This window comes from Chrysochloris asiatica, unplaced genomic scaffold (assembly GCF_000296735.1).
Source record: "Chrysochloris asiatica unplaced genomic scaffold, ChrAsi1.0 scaffold00008, whole genome shotgun sequence".
NCBI lineage: Eukaryota > Metazoa > Chordata > Mammalia > Afrosoricida > Chrysochloridae > Chrysochloris > Chrysochloris asiatica.
Genome location: NW_006408526.1, coordinates 30,564,917 through 30,582,971, shown reverse-complemented (window position 1 = coordinate 30,582,971; position 18,055 = coordinate 30,564,917). Strand labels below are relative to the sequence as shown.

Here is an 18,055-nt window from a genome sequence, read left to right as displayed (position 1 = left end):
GGATTTCCTTTACTTGAATACACAATCATTATCCATGGAAGCAACAGTTATAAAATCAAACAACATATTGCATTGGTCAAATCTGCTGCAAAGTTCTCCTTAAAATGTTAAAAAGCAAAGATGTCAGTTTGAAGACAAAGGCATGCCTGATATAAGCCATGGTATTTTTAATGACTTCATATGCATGCAAAGACTGGACAATGAATAAGGAAGACTGAAGAAGAATTGATGCCTTTGAATTATATGTTGGTGAAGAAAAACATACTGTGGCCTGCCAGAAGAATGAACAAATCTGTCTTGGAAGAAGAACAGCCAGAATACTTCTTAGAAGAGAGGATGGTGAGACTTCATCTTATGTACTTTAGGCATGTTATCAGGAGGGACTAATCCCTGGAGGACATCTGCTTGGTAAAGTAGAGAATCAACCAAAAGATGAAAATCCTCAAAGAGATGGATTGACACAGTGGCTGCAACCATGGGCTCAAACATAACAATGACTGTGAGGATGGAATAGGATCAGCCAATGTTTAGTTCTGTTACACATGGAGTGTGCTGCTATAAGTCAGAATCAACTCGATAGTACCTAACAGCAACTAGCAATTATAATTATCTGATAATTCCAATGCCTAAAGTTCTTGGAATTCTCAACTTGTTATTTCTGATGATTCCAAATAATAAAAAAAAAATTTTTTTTCAATATCCCTGTTGATCTTATATTTGGAGGATTTTTGTCTGGGAATCCTGAGGAATCAAAATTGAGTACATTTTCTTTCATAGGACATGCCACCTGTGACCACATTTACCCTCTTCATTTGTCAGTGTTTCGTTTGAGAGTCCAAGGTTCATTTCCTCTGCCCCACCTGCACTGGGTTGATTTCAGTCTTCTTAAGCTCTTTGTTCCTAGTTGTTGTTGTTAGTTTTATTCAGTTGGTTCAAACTCATGTTGACCCTATGCAAAATGAAACACTACCTGGTCCTGTGCCGTCCTTATAATCGTTTTCCCTAGGGTGGCATAAATGTAGGAATATTGGAAATTGTCAGAAATGAAATGGAACGCATAAAGATCAATATCCTAGGTATTAGTGAGCTGAAATTGGCCATTTTGAATCTGATGATCGTATGGTTTACATGCCAGGAATGACTGATTAAAGAGGAATAGTGTCATTCATCATCAAAAAGAACATTTCAAGATCTATCTTGAAGTACAATGCTGTCTGTAATAGGATAATATCAATACGCCTACAAGGAAGATCAGTTAATACCACTATTATTCAAATTTACACACCAACCACTACAGCCCATGATGATGAAATTGAAGAATTCTACCAACTTCTTCAGTGTGAAATTGATCATACATGGAGTCAATAATTACTGGTAATTGGAATGTGAAGGTTTGAAACAAGCAGCAAGGGTCAGTAGTTGGAAAATATGGCATTGGTGATAGAAATGTTGCTGGAAATCACATGATAGAATTCACACATGGACTTTACCAGATAGAATGTACAGAAATCAAAATGACTACATCTGCAGGAAGAGATGATGGAAAAGCTCAATATCATCAACTAAAACCAGGCCCGGGCCAACTGTGGAACAGATCATTAATTGCACATATGCAAGTTTAGGTTGAAGTCAAAGAAAATTAAAGCAAATCCATGAGAGCCAAAATATAACTTTAAACATATTCCACCTGAACTTAGAGACCATTTCAAGAACAGATTTCAAACATTAAACACTAATGACAGAAGAGTTGTGGAATGACATCACGAATATCACACAGGAAGAAAGCAAAAGGTCATTAAGAAGCCAAGAAAGAAGGAAAAGACCAAAATGGATATCAGAAGAGACTCTGAAACTTACTCTCTAGCATAGAGATGCTAAAGCAAATGGAAGAAATGAGGAGGTAAAAGAGTTAAGTAGAAAATTTCAAATGGCAGCTAGAGAAGACAAAGTCAAGTGATATAATGAAATGTGTAAAGATCTGGAAGCAGAAAACCACAAGAAGAAAACTCTTAGCATTTTTCTGAAGAAAATGCTCAAGCCTTGACTTGCAGTATTGAAGAATTCTATGGGCAAATATTGAATGATGCAGAAAACATCAAAAAGATGTTTTCAACCATTTCAAGAGGTAGCTTATGATCAAAAGCCAGTGGTACTGAAAGAGAAGTCCAAGGTGCACTGAAGACATTGGCAAAGAACAAGGCTTTGTGAATTGACAGAATACAAATTACAATCTTTCAACATACTGAAGCAGCACTGGAGGCACTCACTTGTCAATGCTGAGAAAATTTGAAGTTCTGGTCAACTTATTGCATATTTGTGCTAATTTCAAAGAGAGGGAACCCAATCATTGAACGATATCATCAATATAATACACAATAAAATTTTGCTGAAGATAATTCTAAAACTGCAAAAGTATATTGACAGGGAATTGCCAGAAGCTCAAGCCAGATTTAGAAGAGGATGTGGAATGAGGGATATCATTTCTGAAGTCAGATGGATCTTGGCTAAAAGCAGAGAATACCAGAAAGATGTTTATCTGTGCTTTATTGACTATGTAAAGGTTTTCCACTGTGTGGGTCATGACAAGCTATGGATAATATTATTATTCTGTAACACTTAATTATACTCATGAGAAATCTCTACCAAGAGGCCATTGTTCAAATAGATCGAGGGAACACTGAATGGTTTAAAATCAGGAAAGATGTATGTCAGGGTTGTATTCTTTTACCACACTTATTCAATTTGTATGCAGAGCACATAATCTAACAAACTAAATTATATGAACAAGAGCATGCCATCAGGATTGGAGGAAGAGTCATCAACAACCTGCAATATGCAGATGACATAATCTTACTTGCTGAATGTGAAGAGGATTTAAAATACTGATGAAGATCAAAGATCACAACCTACAGTATGGGTTGCATTTCAATGTAAAGAAAACAAAATCCTCACAATTGGACTAGTAAGTAACATTTTGATAAATGAAGAAAAAAGATTGAAGTTGTAATAGACTTTATTTTGCTTGGGTCAACTGTCAACACTAATGGAAGCAGCAATCAAGAAATCAAACAACGTACTGCATTAGGCAAAGGTGCTGTACAAAACCTCTTTAAAGTTCTCAAGAGCAAAGATCTCAGTTTGAGGACTAAGGTGTGCCTGGCCCAAGCCATCGTATTTTCAATATCCTCATACTCATGTGAAAGTTGGACAATGAATAAGGAAGACTGTAGAAGAATTGATGCATTGAGTTATGGTGTTGGAGTAGAATATTAAAAGTATCATGGACTGCCAGAAGAGCAAACAGATCTGTTTTGAAAGAAATATAACCAGACTGCTCCTTAGAAGCCAGGATGGCTAGACTTCATACTCATTCTTTGGATATATTATCAGGAGGGATCAGTCCGTGAAGAAGGACATCATGCTTGGTAAAGTGGAGGATCAGCAAAAAAGAGGAAGACCCCAAGCAGATGGATTGGCACAGTGGCACAATGATTGTGAGGTTGGTGCCTGACTGGGCAGTGTTTAGTTTTGTTGTGTATAGCTCTGCTATGAGTTGGAGCTGACTCGATGGCACCTGAAAATAACATGGCAGCCCCCAATTTTAGCTAGCGTATTGGTACTAGATCTCTGCCTTAATTTCAGTCTATGGTTCTGATGGTTTAATTTTAATATATATATAATTTTTTTTTGCCTCTGAAAATTTATATTATTTCCTAAAAACCTAGTAAGGCATTGACAAATATATCTTATCTAGGGTCTAACTCAAATCTGAGAAGGTCCTCAGAATATTAGGCTTCCATATGGCTGCCAGCAGATGTCAACAGGGTTGAACTCTGACCTTTTTGAGTGCAGGAATGTATTCATGCTTATATTCCCAGAACTCTGTTGGGGTTCTGCTAGGTGATAATACATTTTTTTTTGCCTGACAAACCTCATGAAGTGCTCTCTAGGTGGAAGAAGTGATGAGTCAGAGGTGCAATATCTCTTTCCAACCACTGGGGAGATGTAAAATTAATGTCACCCTAGACCCAGTTGCTGTTGAGTTCATTCTAACTCAGAGAGATCTTATAAAACAGAGTAGATTGCCCTATATGGCTTCCAAGCCTGTAAGTTTTTAAGGAAGCTGACTGCTGTATCTTTCTCCTTAAAGCACCTGGTGAACTAGAACCACTTACTTTTTGGCTAGCAGCAGAGAGCTTAAACATGAAGCCACCAGTGTTCCACCCTAGAATGACCAAATAATTTCCCTCCCAAATCACGTTATCTCTGACTCACGGCTGGTATCATAGGCAAGGAAGGAGAGCTGGAGGGAGTCAGGAGAAAGCTCTGTGTGGGAATGAGACTCCTTCACTCGGGCTTCCCCAGTCTACAGCTCACAGTTACCCCCACTCATCAACTCTGCTCTCCATGTTCCTTCTCCCCCCAGCTTCAATGTGAGGAGCAGCTGCCTTCCCAGGACCTTCTTCTACTCAGTCTTGGTTCAGTAGTTCTATTCTGTTCTTATTAAGTAGCCCAACCATTTCATGCCAAAGATGTCATGTTTAATAATAGCCGCCATAAAAGTAACAATAATAACAACAGTAAGTAATAGTAGTCATGCCACCAGCAGAATAGTATCTTTTTTTGTACATTACCATTGGTTTCTTAGGCTGGTGGCCTTGGGCATTGGTGGAGGAGGAGAGGGATGGTGGCTCAAACCTTTTCTCTCTAGCAATCTGGGTGCTCACAAGAGAGTCTACCTCAATTCAGCATAGTAGGCAAGTTCTTTCTCAGTTTAGCCATACCTTCTGAGATCTTGATGGGCTCATTTTGTGGGCTGTGACTTTCCCTGGGCTGCTGGGAGGATCAGGGGTGACTGAGCTGAGGCTGCTGACTTCCTTTCAGTGTCTGTGGGCAAGAGAATGTCTTACAGGAATGAAGACCCTTTGGTGCTCAGAGAAATGCTGGGGGTGTGGTTGGAGAAGAATGCCCAAGGGGGCTCTTGCTCTGTGTCTGACTTCTGTGGGATCCCCAGGTAGGCAGGGCAAGGGCAGGAAGGAGACAGCTCCCAGCACTGCAGAGAAACAGCGTTATAGCTCAGCCTGGAATGAAAAAGACCGACAAAGAGAAAGTCAGATGATCTGAGACTGGAGAGTCTTGGAAATGGGGTGACATGGCTAAATTAGTCTTCTTTTTCGGCATTTGTTTGCTCTTTTCTGTACTCTCTAAGGACTTGGAAGTCTCGCCTTTCTACTGTATACCTTCTCAGGACCTGCTCTCCACAACAAATCTGATACATTGTCAGCTCAATGAGTTCCATACTCTAAGGTATTTGCAGTTAACAGAAATCTCTAACTTAGGGAATTTTAGACTGAAAGGTAAAATCTTGGGCTGTCGCTTGCTGGGAGGGAACATTATATGTGTGCATAAGGTTGTTTCAGAGTCATTTCAATGGAACCATAAGGATGGTTTGGTACCTCAGGGTAGAGGGGTAGAAGGAGGACACAGTGGGTCAAGCAAGTCATGCTCACCTTCCGGACGTTATAGATCCAGTTGAGATAGGACGTGACCTTGGTGTACACTCCTGGAGTGCTTGGGCCCCCACAGCCATGACCCCAGCTCACGATGCCCACCACTTGCCACTGGTCGGACTGGTACATCAGAGGCCCACCACTGTCACCCTGTGAGAGGCCAGAACAAGGACTGCTGGGAGGACAAGTAGAGAACCGGGCTTCTCCTTCCCCATCTCCCTGACCTGGCCCATCTATGCTGTACATGTCCCAGGAGCAGAACTTTTGCTCATGCTGTTCTGGTAGACTGAAGTACCCTTCCCTTTTGGTCCTGTCTCTGGTCAAGTAAGTTGTGGAAATGCTGTTTGCCCTATCTTGGAGATTCACAGTTGTTGTTGTTGTTATGTGCCGTGGAGTTGGTTCCGACTCATAGCGACCCTGTACAGGGTTTCCGAGGCTACAAATCCTTATGGGAGCAGAAAGCCTCATCTTTCTCCCACAGAACAGCTGGTAGTTTCGAACTGCTAACCCTCAGGTTAGCACCTGATTTGTAACTGCTACGCTACCAGAGAGATTCACAGTAGATAACAGCAAATTGAAGACTCTATGAGGTCCTAAGTAGTTCCGGTAACGCCGTGGCTAAGAGCTTGGCTGCTAACTGAAAGATTAGTGGTTCAAATTCACCAGCTACTCCCTGGTAGAAAGCTGTGGCAATCTACTTCTGTACAGGTTTACAGCCTTGGAAAGCCTATGGGCAGCTCTATTTTGCCCATCTTACAGGACAACAATGAGTTAAAATGGACTTGATGGCAATGACTTTTTTCCTTGGGGGCTGAAGGCTAAGGTGTCCTGCAGTAAGGAATCCTGAGTATCTTCAATTTTAGACTTAAAGGTAAGCATTTCCCAAATATATTTAACCACTTGTTGAATGGCTACTTTGTGTTAGGCACTGTTCTAGGCAATTGAGATTCAATCAACATAAAAACCAAAGATCTCTAAACTCAGGGAGCTTAGAATCAAACGAGGAGAGAAAGGCAATAAATAAGCAAATAACTAAACAGGTAAGAACATGTCAGATGTATGTCCTTCTTATTGAATCCCATTGTCCTTGGGTTGGGGTTACCTCACTCAAAACCCAATAATGTTGGGACCAACTGTTTATACTCCATTGCTTCTACCCACACACCCAATGTGAACTCCAAGGCAGACACTATTCCCCAAACCCAGCCCGGTGGCCTATATGAGCTGAGTAACAGAGGCCTCTTGACCGAAGAAATGGGAATGTGGGCAGGAGTAGGGTTAGAGGTTTAAGATGAATGGAAAGTACTTAGAAGAACCTGGAGGAGGGGAGTGAGGATGTACAAAGGGGATGGGCTGAAGGACATTACACCAGAGCTTGGTGAGCATGAGATGGGTTTTCTCTAGTGTTATTCAGCAGCTTATGGACAGTCACAGAGAAAGTAGACATGGAATTCTTTCCCTCAATGGAATCATAGTGATGGGAAGCAGGTGAATAGGGTGAATAATGTCCCTTAAAAATCCCCTCTGCTTTTCCTTATCATCTATTCACCTACCCATCCATCCATCTATTCTTATATCCTTAACTCCCTTGCTTCCTTTTCTTCCATTATTACACATTGAGTGCCCAACTACATGCAAGACTTGATGTGTGATATTCAACCTTAAGGTTTTGTTGTCTCTCTAGGACTTATAACCCTAATTGTAGAGTTCCCCAATGTCCCTGGGAGGACCCACCTGGCAAGTGTCCACGCCGCCTTCCAGGATGCCTGCACACATCATCTTCTCAGTAACGTCCCCCTGGTATGCATCCTCAGCATTGCACCGTGTGCTGTCAATGACCTGAACCGATGCCTGCAGCAGTGCATCAGACATCTTTCCTGGGATATTGAGAACACACTCACATTCCCATTCCTGTTTTCTACCCCAGACCAGGTTATTTCTCTGGTTGCTAAAGTACTTCAATTGGCTCTTGGACCTTCAGGGTGAGGTTTTGTTTTGTTTTTTGAAGGAAGGTTCTCTTTTACAACACCTCCAGAAGTTGCTCTCTCATCCAAGGGCATCTTCTGCTCCGTGGTTCTAAGCCCAAGACTTACCTCCATCTTGCTCTGTAAAGCCCCATCCAATAACCCAGAGTGGGGTGGCTGGACTGAGATCCTCATCAGGGAAGGGTAGGCAGATGGGCCTGACTGTATCTGCCAGGAGTAGAAGGGAAGAGGGAGAGGCAGGGTTTGGAAGAGTCTAGTAACTAAGCCTTCTGGAAAAGATGTACTCCAGGGTCTCTATAACATTCGTCCCATGGAATGTTAATAGAAGTGTCATGAAAAAAAAAAAAAAGAGTTCTGTAGTTAAATAAGTTTTTCAAATGTGGGCTAAATACAATAAAACAGATTATTTTTAAAACACTTTTCACTTTACTATATCAATGTGCCCATGACTCTCCAAGGGGAAAGCTATAGTATGAAAGTGCTTCCCAAATTTATTTGATAATGGAACCCTCTTTCCCCCAAGCATCCAGCGTTCATAATTGGAAATGCTGATCTAAATGCTAATCAAAATAAGTATGAGTCATCTACCAGAATTGTTAAAAGATTCTGTGATCTCCTTCAGAAATAATGAGCTCCTTACCCCTGGAGAGAACAAATAGGAGCACAATGAAATATTATGCAGACTCTTGGGTACTGGTTAAAGGTAGGGGATGGACTAGATGATCTCTTGCAACTCAAGATTGGATGAATCTATATACCTCTCATTCAAGGTGCTCCAAATGGAAAAAAAACAAACCCTCAAAGAAGCTCTCGGAGGCCTATGGCAGTCAGTGAGCTTAAGTTAATATGTTAGCTGGAAACAGATGGGCAAACTGAAGTCTTGAGAAGCAGAAGTGGGCCACGTGGCAAGCTAGTGGCAGAGCGGAATTAAAAACTGACCTCAGGACTCTGTTTCCAGGTACCGTTCTTACCTGAGAATGTAAGAGGGAACTGCAACTTCACGAGGGCAATGTCCTTCTCTTTGGGATATGTGGTGTTGAGCTCAATGACGAAGATTTCAGCTACAGGTAAGGCTGGAAAGGTGCTCAGTTTGTCCGAGCCAACCCTCACCTTCCAACTGGACAAATCAAGGTGCTTCCTGGAACCAGAGAATAGCTGAGTTCAGGTCTGCACCAAGCATGCCAAAGGCTGGGCCCCCAAGCTCCTGCAGATTACAGCGCTGAGTGTCCCTGACTTAGGGGACATTATGAGGTGTGCAGGACGTGATAGGGAAAGTCTGAGGAAAACCCACCACAAGCCAAGTTTGAAAGGGAATTTGATCCTTCTTTCCCAGTGAAACCCACCCCAGGAAACTTTCAGCTACAAAACTGGGACTGTTTCAATGCCCAATTTATAGGTCCTCTGGCACTCTCTCCTCTCTTCCTTTTTATGGTTTGTATTATTCAAGTGGTACTTGTAGTCCGTTACATAACATTCCTGTTTTTCTCTTGACAGTGGATGCACCTTTGTGTGCAAGAGTGATTTTTTTTTTTTTTTTTTCAGGAAAGGGTTCATAGTTTTTGTTGGCTTATCAAACAAAGTTAAGAAACAGTGACCTGCACTGTGAGCTTCTAGAAGATGGTGATTAATCTAATGAACTTGGGCATCAAATATGGTGTTTGTTGCCTGATAACTACTCTGTGTATGTTGAGTGAATGAATGAAAATGAAGAAGGTCTAGGAAGTATAGGGAATTACCCAGAAGTATAGGAAATTCTCTCTTGGCTGGTCTGTAGGGAATTTGTAATTTTTTGTGTAAGTTTCTAGGTATAAGAAGGAAGTGATGGTGACTTGAGATGCTGGAACCACTTCTTAGAAGTCTGACTAAAAGTCTTGGAGACTCCAGGGAGATGGGAATAACTTTTGTGTGTGTTGTGCCAGGGGCAGTGAAAGGGGATAAGACACTGGGTTTCCCAAGAGGCAAAGCTCTGTCAAACTTGGTGACCAGCACTCTGTTCTCAGATCATCAGTTCCTAACAGAGTATATCATGTCTAGTGCTTTATTGGGGTGGCTTAACTTAGCACAAGGCTTCCAGGGGGACAGTGAGAGGGAACGAGGCCATCAGATAACATCTCAGGAGACAAGGACCCAGCTACTCCAACCGTTCCATGGTTTGATTCCCCAAGGTTCTCTTACCTGAAGCAGTGAGCTGCTGTGAGGATCCAGTGAGAGTCCAGGATGCTACCTCCACAGATGTGATGTCTATTGTGCTGGATGCTGACCTGCCAAGGCCAAGAATACACAGAGGCCTTCTCCCCGCCCAGCACCCGAGGAGCCTTCAGGCTTTCCCCACAGGCTGGTCTCCATAGGAAGGAGGAAGAAAGCAGGAAGTTAGACTCTTCAGAGACAGGATTGCTTCCCCTTAGAGCCTGAAGCTTATCCTGAGCAAGACCCTTGTGTGGAATCCAAGAGTGTTGAATTATTCTTGGGGGAAACATGATCTCAGACCATAGTTTCTCCTCAAATCTCCCTCTCCTTTTTCTGACTTTGAATGTGTTTAGTCCAGCTTGTGAATGCCGGTGTGTCTATTGTGCTGGGAATTGATGACCTTCAAACAGAATTATGGGAATCCATCCAGGTGGAGTGTCCCTAGCTGCTCCCGCTGAGTAATAGTCAACAAACGCCCACAAGCTTCTTTGAGACCTGGAAGTGGGGAGAAAGCCTCTGAAACCGGATCTTTTCATCCCTTGGCATTATCTTTTTCAAAGTCCTTTCCCTGTGCTGAATGAGCTTCCCAATCTGACATCTTGTCTTCTCCTTGTCCTGGCTTGCCCATCCCACCCTTGACTATTTGTAAAAACTTACAACCCTATCTCCCCACCCCTGTTTTTTGCCACTTTCTAGTAGTCATCTCTATAGTAGATGCTTAAGGGGGAAAGGCCACCAATTCTGTCCTTGTGAGCCTGGCACTGAACTGCGTAGGGGTTTTTCAAACCATCTAATTTCAAGTACTGCTTTCTACATGTCCCATCACTCTCTCACTAAAGCCTCTAAGTAAGGTTGCTGGTAGGGTTGAGTTTAAACTTCTTCTTCTGGCAGCCTCTTACAGTCCTTATAAAAAACCTCTGTTTATTTAAGTCGAACTACTTGCCGCTTTTTAAAGAGTCGTTCTGTTTTTGCTCAAGAAGAGACTGACATTCCCACCCTGAAATGCTGTCTTTTCTCCTATTTCTCTAAATCACTAATCAATTCATCAGATTTGCATGGAGTACCTACTGGTCTCAGGGACAGTGTGAGGGTCTGGTGAACAAGATAGAAAGACAGACATGGTCCCTTCCCTTCTGAAACTCACAGATCCATTCGTCAATGTTTAGCCGAATTACTTCCAGACCAGCCAACCATTCATTCTTCTCTTGGAATGCCCATAGCCTGCCCTTTTCATTGTTGCCATTCTTAGGTCCTGTCTTAGGAGCCTGTCAGTGAGACTGAAGGATCCTCAACAGAGGGTCTGTGACTTTTATTTCTTGGTGCCTTTGGTGCTGCTCAGTGAAGGTCAGATGATGTGACCACTCATTCACTGACTGGTTATCATGTGTCAGATTCCATCCACTAGGTAATATCAGGACCATGGTGATGGATAAGAATCTTAACATCCAATGAGGAAGCATGCTTACTGCTACACTGCAAAAGCAATGGTGATGGACTTAGACTTGTCCAGTTTTGTCCACCCCTCTTGGTCTGGCTCAGCTCTACTTCTCTCCTAAGACTGATAGGATGAATCTGGGCCATGGTGTTGGTGCTGGTTTCCTCTTTGGATCTCCTCCATTAGAGCTGAAAGGGTTTCCCAAGCTTCTGATTGGTCAGTGAACTAATATGAACCTCTTTGGAAAAGGAACTAAAGAGAGTTTTAGGTGAACTACACTGTGGGTTAATGCACTGGATTGCACAGTTGGTTTGAACCACAGGGTTTTTGGTTCAAGCTCACCAGTTGCTCCTTGGAAACCTTAGACAGGGTCGCAACTGACTCAACGGCACTTAACAACAACAACAACAACTCAAAGTCACACTGGAAGTCAATGGAGCTGATACCTAGGTCTTTGACCCTGCCCAGCACTTTTTACAGCATGACAACTGTGATTATCTCTCAGCTTAGTCGCTGCCTTGTGTTGCCTCCAAGCTTCTTAGAGACAGTGACCAATTCTTTTAACTTGTCTGGTGTTTTTATTTCCAATAGGACCTGGTTGTGTTTGACACATTTTTAACTCTTCAGTGACTTTTTGCTAAATTGGATGTGCATCATCTGACCTTGGATGACTGAACCGATTGTGACAAAAGAGGTCTATATGAGCCCTGATCAGGATTGATGAGGGGGTGGAGGTCAGTCCTGCTTTTTCCAGGAAACCAACTTTCTCTCCAAGAAGACCTGGATACTAGATCTTCTTCCAGGTGTCTGCTTAGGTTGGGTGCTAATGGCAAGAAGGAGTTCTTAGTATTAACTACTTGAAGAATCGTCAACGTACAAGTTTGAGACCCAAAGCAGTGAGAGTGGACCAAAACAGAGTGAGACTTGGATTGTGAGAGACTCAAGAATGAGGGTGGAGCCCTTTCTCCTTGTTCATTGCTGCCTTAGAACCCAAATCCTCAGAGATGGGGGCTGTACTCACCAAGACATTGCAAAGAAACCAGGGAGCCCGAAATACAGGATCTGGAAGAGAATCATAGGGCCCCTATTGTTTCTGCTTCTCCTTTGACTGGGAGGCAAGGACTTGGGCCTTCTGCCACTATTGCAGCCACGTGGGAAATCTGGAACCTGCATAGTAGGGGCTATATAGAAACTGAATTAGCCCTCAGTTCAAAGCAATTCAATTCGATTGAACTTAACAATTCCACTGCTCTGAGTTCAGTCTGTGAAAGAGCCTAACTGAGGCTTCTGGCCACCTGAGATGGAAGAACAAAAAGCCTGAAGTTGAGTCTGCTACACTGAGGGCATTCCAATAGGAAAAATAATGGGATTTCAATCATTCTGCGATCATTCTGCGATCATCCCTGTCCTTTTCAAGATTTACTCTGATGAATAAGCAGCCCTTAGCAACATTCCTGAATACTAAGAAGCCAGCATCTTCCACTCTGCTGCTGCAGTGTGGCAGATTCTGTTTAGATGCTGGGCTCTAGGCTGGGTGGTGAGGCGTCTGAGCAGGCCATTGAGAAGGCCATGGAATCTCTTTCCCTAGAGAGCTGGGAATGTGGAAAGGCCTTATTCTGGCCTGGTAAGTGGCAAGGAAGGACACAATGGCCTTTGGAAAGTTGCCTGTTGGTGTAATTAGGAGAAAACATTTGGTTTTACTATTCAGACTGATGGAAGGTCACCTCATCCATCTTCCTGTCTTCAGGTAGGACAGCACACTTCGTTCAGCCTTATTGGACAGTTGTCTATCAGAAAAACTCTCAGAAATGTGATTCTATAGCTCCTGGTACTTAATGATCTGCCTGACTAGGAGTTCTTCCTATTGTCGGGCTTATTTTCCTCTTCCTGCCAGTGTGCTGAAGGGTGAGTTGGGCTGCAGCCCTAATAGCAGCTCTAAGCATTAGTCTTTTATAGGCCAGAAAGTATAGCCCCTCAAACTTACCCGCTTGAGTTCTGCACATGAAGCTCTTGGCTGTTTTCTATGATTTCAACGACATCCAGATCCTGGTCTGGACCAATCTCCACGGCTCTGAAGGTGGGTTTGCTGCTCAATTTGGGAAGAAGAGACAGTTGTGAATAGCTTCCATTCCTAGGAGAATGTGGGTGGTAAAGAACTTCTGGGGGGGTATGGCAAGGAAGTGGAGGTGGTCTTGGTCAGTGAGGGTGGCCCCTGGTTTGTTTTGTGATAAGGGGCACTGCCGTGGCATCTCAGGACTCAGCTCTAGGCACAAAGCTGGCACAGCCTTGCTTTCTTGGATAAGCAAGCTTGTCCAGAGCTCTGCAGAAATGTTAGGGATCTCTCATCCTAACTCCCAGCTCTGTCCCTATTTCAAATGACACTCAAACTTTCTCAATAGTCTCCCCTTGTTCACGGAGGAGGAGAGGGGTCAAGAAGGCCAAGGGACCCAGGCTATCTCATTCCTCACCTTGGAGGGAACTGAAAGGTTGTAGACATTCAGTTGTACAACAAGGCATTTGGCTTGAATTTGGAAGTGGGGGTACTTTTTTTTTAATAGCCCTCTAGCAAATGTGTTAGGACTGAACCAGTTTTCAGATAAACCCAGACAAACATTTCTCTTACTGGCCCAGCCTCTCAATTTCTCTGTACTAATCCATGTTTGCTTTCTTTCGAACCTTGAGTTTACATCTTTCCTCCTCCAGGAAGCCTTCCTGGATTCATGCCATCTCTCTTATTGTTCCTTTATTGAGTCTGCTTCTTCCAAATCTTTCCCTTCCTTCCCCACCACTTAAGCAATTCAAGCTCTGCACTTGAGACTGCAGACAATTGGTGCCACCAGATCACTGGCATGGTTTCACATTCCTAGCCAAATGCTGGTACTATCTGCAGGGTGGGGGATGGGAGTGCTCAGACAGTGGACCAGGAGGACTGGAGTCAGCAGTGCTGACTCTCAAGACCTATGGTTTTGTCCTGGTTCTGACACAAGTTTGATGTGTGACCTTCGGCCAGTCACATTCCTTCTCTGGGTATCTCTAAAGAGATTATAGGTGGATCTGATGATCTTTAGGGTCTCTTATACCATCAGCCATCTATGGTCTTGTGGTCCTCAGACAAGAAGGTCCTCTAATCCAGATGGAGGAGAGAAATTAGAAAAATCGGGGACAATGGTAGAAATGGACATTCCCAGGAAGGGTAACCACAGTTCATCAATTAAATTCTGGTGAATAATTCTAATGAACTTTGATTTGGTTGCGCCTAAGAATCAGGTGACTTGATACCTTAGTGAGTTTGGGAAGGACAGCAATTCCAGGAGCCTGTCACCTTAAGAACTCCTGGAGAGACCCTGGTAATCAAGACTCAGCCTGCTGTTTTGGGTACAGCTGACACTGCAGTTGGCTGGACTGCAGAGGGAGGAGGGGCTGCTGCAGGGAGGAGAAGGGGAGAAAAGCAGGTGTGGGGCATGCCTTCTCAGCTATCTTAGAAAATAGGTGGCAGGGTGTCCTCTCAAGAGGGTCCTGGGAGTTGCACCCCATGGTGGGTAGGAAGCAGCAGAAGACGAATAACCAAAGAGACGAGAGGGCAAGTAGGGCCGATCAATTAGTAATAACTGCTTGGACCTTTATGGGAAAGGACCTTGAAGCTGCTTTAGAGATCACTGGGATAGAGTGCTGTGATCGATTGGCAATGTCTGCCTAGTATTTATTATTTCTGCCTAGTCTCTGGGTCCAGTTACTTAGAATCCTGAAGAAGTTTAGGGCTTGCCCAGGAAAGGTTATCCAACTGTACAGCTGAACAAGGTATCTTTTTCTCTACTTAGGTTCTCTAAGTAACTGTCTCACCTCCTCTCTCCTTTTATAAATAAAGCCCCATGAAAAAATTACCTAAGTTAGAAACATAGATAATACTAGAACTCAGACTCAGTAATTAAGGGACCTTGGGTACAATTTTCCTTCCTCCACCTCTTAGCTACAAGGAGCTCTGGTAGTGTAATGGTTGCAAGTCTGACTGCTAACCTCAAGGTCAGCAGTTTGAAACTATGAGCTGTTCTGTGGGAGAAAGATGAAGCTTTCCTCTTTTCATAAAGATTTACAGCTTCAGAAATTCTATACAGGGTCACTATGAATCGGAACCGACTCCACGGCACATAACCACCACCTCACCTCTTAGCTACAACCCAAGAAAAGTTACTTATCTTCTCTAAGCCTATCTATAAAATAGACATAAGACTAACTACCTTTTTGGTTTTTTTGCCAAGATAGAATGAACGTTAATATATACGCTAATTACCCTTATTATAATTATATGCCTTTCATCTACTCCAGATTTGAAGCTGTGTTTGCAATTTGCTGAGAGAGCTGGGATTGCTTATGGGGCTCCAATGAAGCCAGATTTGCTTAAACTAAATTTTGACCAATGGAATTTTGAATAAGTAAATAAGGTTTTTGTATTCTGGGCCAGGGATCACTTCTTGCAAAATTAGGAAGGAGTGAGGATTGAGAAACCAAGAAAGGAGAGGGCTGCAAAGGAGTTAGAATTGTATGCGCACATGTGTATGTATGGAGGTGCATGCATTCTTTTATTGACATCTCATCGTCATCCTATGAGGCTGGCATTATTTTCTCCAATTGACTCTTGAGGACATTGAGGCTTAGGAAATTTACTTCATGTTTCTTGGCAAATTCAGGTGTTGGGACCCCAGAGCAGGTCTGTCCGACTCCAGTGCCCATATTTTTAGGAAAGCAAGAGGAAAGGAGGAAAGGGGGACGGAGGAAGAAGAGAGATTGAAGGGTGTGGGGGCATGGTGTTGCTTCCAGAGGCATGGGTTGGGTACCTGCCATAGCCCATCTGTCCACAGGCTGTCTTGGCAAGAGTTTCTGTGAAGTTGTCGAAACAGGCGGAGGCCCAGACACCTGTGGTGGGGTCCAGCACTTGTAGGGTGGATCGATCCTTGGAGAGGCGGACTGGGAGGGGAGGAAGCTGGGTCAGCTGGAGGGTAAGGGTTCAGCTGGCCCATCCCCCTCAAAACTCAGGAGACCAGCCCAAGCTTCCCCATCCCAGAACTGGAGAGTATTGTAAAGCACAAATCCTTTCAACATCAAGGGAAGTTCCTCCACTTAGCACTGCTTGAGCGAACCTAGTTTTGATTAAGTCATTGAATCTATTGGGATGCTTGTTGACCCCATGTGTGTCAGAATAGAACTGCGCTTCACAGCATTTTCAGTGGCTGATTTTTCAAGTAGTAGATGGCCAGACCTTTCTTCTGAGGGTGAAATTGAAGCACCAACCTTTCGGTTAGTGTGTTGTTGTTGTTAAGTGCCGTCAAGTCGATTCCTACTTGTATAGGGTTTCCAAGGAACAGCTGGTGAGCTTGAACCACCGTACTTGCAGTTCAAATGACTTTGCAGTCTGACACATTAGCCCACAGTGCCACACCAGGACTCCTTTGGTTAGTATAGAATGCATTAATCATTTACACCACCAAGGACTCTTGTTGGTAGCCAGGGTGATCCAGTGATGTGGAGACAATCTCTATTTTGGCATGTTGCCCTGGTACAATTATGAATAGTGGCTCCTTTGGCTCTTACAAATGGTGGTAAATTTTATAGTCACTTGTCACAATATCTATCACAATTTCCCCAACTTGCAAAAACTTCCTAACAAGGGGATCTAGGTATTTTTTTTTTTCACCTAAAGTCAGAGAGGGAAGTTTGAATGAGAAGTATCATTGACAGGTATTTGACTTCTGATTCAAAAGGAGCAAATAGACAAGACATGACTCAGCCCTGCCCCTCAAAAGCCCCCATCAACCATAATCTGGACTATTTTTCCTCTTTAGAATCCAAGTACTGGGTGATTTAAATTGGGCTAGCCCAATCTAAGAAATAACATGAGTTTTTATGCTCAAAACATCTCACATTCCTTTGAAGGACCTAACCCATTCCAGATACTTAACAGGCTATAATAAATACTTGTCTAAACACTGGACTACTAACCACAGGATCAGTGGTTCAAACTCACCAGTGACTCCTTGGAAACCCTATATAGGGTTGCAATGAGTCTGAACTAACTCAACAGCACTTAACAACAACAACAATGAATAGAAGGACCAATTGCTGGTTAAATGACTTTACAGTCTCTTTTCTCGTCCCCTTGAAACAATAGATTTCATAGAAAAGAGGAAATTCTCCAGTGTCATCCAATCTAACCTTCAAGATCATCAATGCTACCCAGGTGCAGCAAGAAAGAGGCAGAGTCAATGACAATTCCCTGTCCCCTCAGATTCAATGGCAATGGATTAGTGGAGTGACCCACATTTGTCCACCAAATAGCTACTGAGTGTTTTTGATGTGTTAAGTACTGAAGAATCTAAAGGTAAATAAGACATGATGCTGCTCTCCAATCTCATGGTAGGTATAGAAACTGACATATAAGTGGCAGGTGCCACCAGAGGACCAAGAAGTCCTGAGCTGACTTCTACTGGGCCCACCCACCTTGTCCCCCAGTCCCTGGACTCACCTCCTACTAGGGGCCCATCTGGGTAGCTCTTGACACAGTGCTGCTCGTCCTCCCCCAAGGCACAATCCTGTTGGCCATCACACACTTGCCTCCTGGGGATGAAGTGAAGGGGCTGCCCGCAGAGGAAGTAGTATTTGTCCAGGATCACCTTGACTAAAAGGTAAGTGCATGGAGAGGCAGAGAGGGCTGGGGGCCAAGTAGGTGCTGAGACAGGGAGAAGTTGGGCTTTCCTGAGAATAGTGCTGGGTTGGAGACAGGCAGATCTGGGCTTCAGGACCATTTCTGTCCTTAGTAGCTGTGTGTAATGTAAAGAAAACAAAAATCCTCACGCTGGACCAATAAGTAACATCATGATAAATGGAGAAAAGATTGAAGTTGTCAAAGATATCATTTTGCTTGGATCCACAATCAACACTCATAG

The 18,055-nt window shown here is 43.4% G+C and overlaps 1 protein-coding gene across 1 annotated transcript in view; it reads right to left on the bottom strand.

Moving 5' to 3' along the window:
• Positions 1–5,069: 5,069 nt before the first annotated feature.
• TMPRSS4 (transmembrane protease, serine 4) overlaps positions 5,070–18,055 on the bottom strand; it is a 36,257-nt gene continuing 23,271 nt past the window's right edge. The window contains exons 4-13 of the mRNA XM_006833984.1: positions 17,635–17,787; positions 15,950–16,079; positions 13,102–13,203; positions 12,139–12,179; positions 9,671–9,830; positions 8,467–8,633; positions 7,604–7,702; positions 7,245–7,387; positions 5,511–5,660; positions 5,070–5,081 (exon numbers count right to left, since the gene is read on the bottom strand). Of these exons, the coding sequence (XP_006834047.1) occupies positions 5,070–5,081; positions 5,511–5,660; positions 7,245–7,387; positions 7,604–7,702; positions 8,467–8,633; positions 9,671–9,830; positions 12,139–12,179; positions 13,102–13,203; positions 15,950–16,079; positions 17,635–17,787 (1,157 nt within the window). The remainder of the gene's footprint in view (positions 5,082–5,510; positions 5,661–7,244; positions 7,388–7,603; positions 7,703–8,466; positions 8,634–9,670; positions 9,831–12,138; positions 12,180–13,101; positions 13,204–15,949; positions 16,080–17,634; positions 17,788–18,055) is intronic.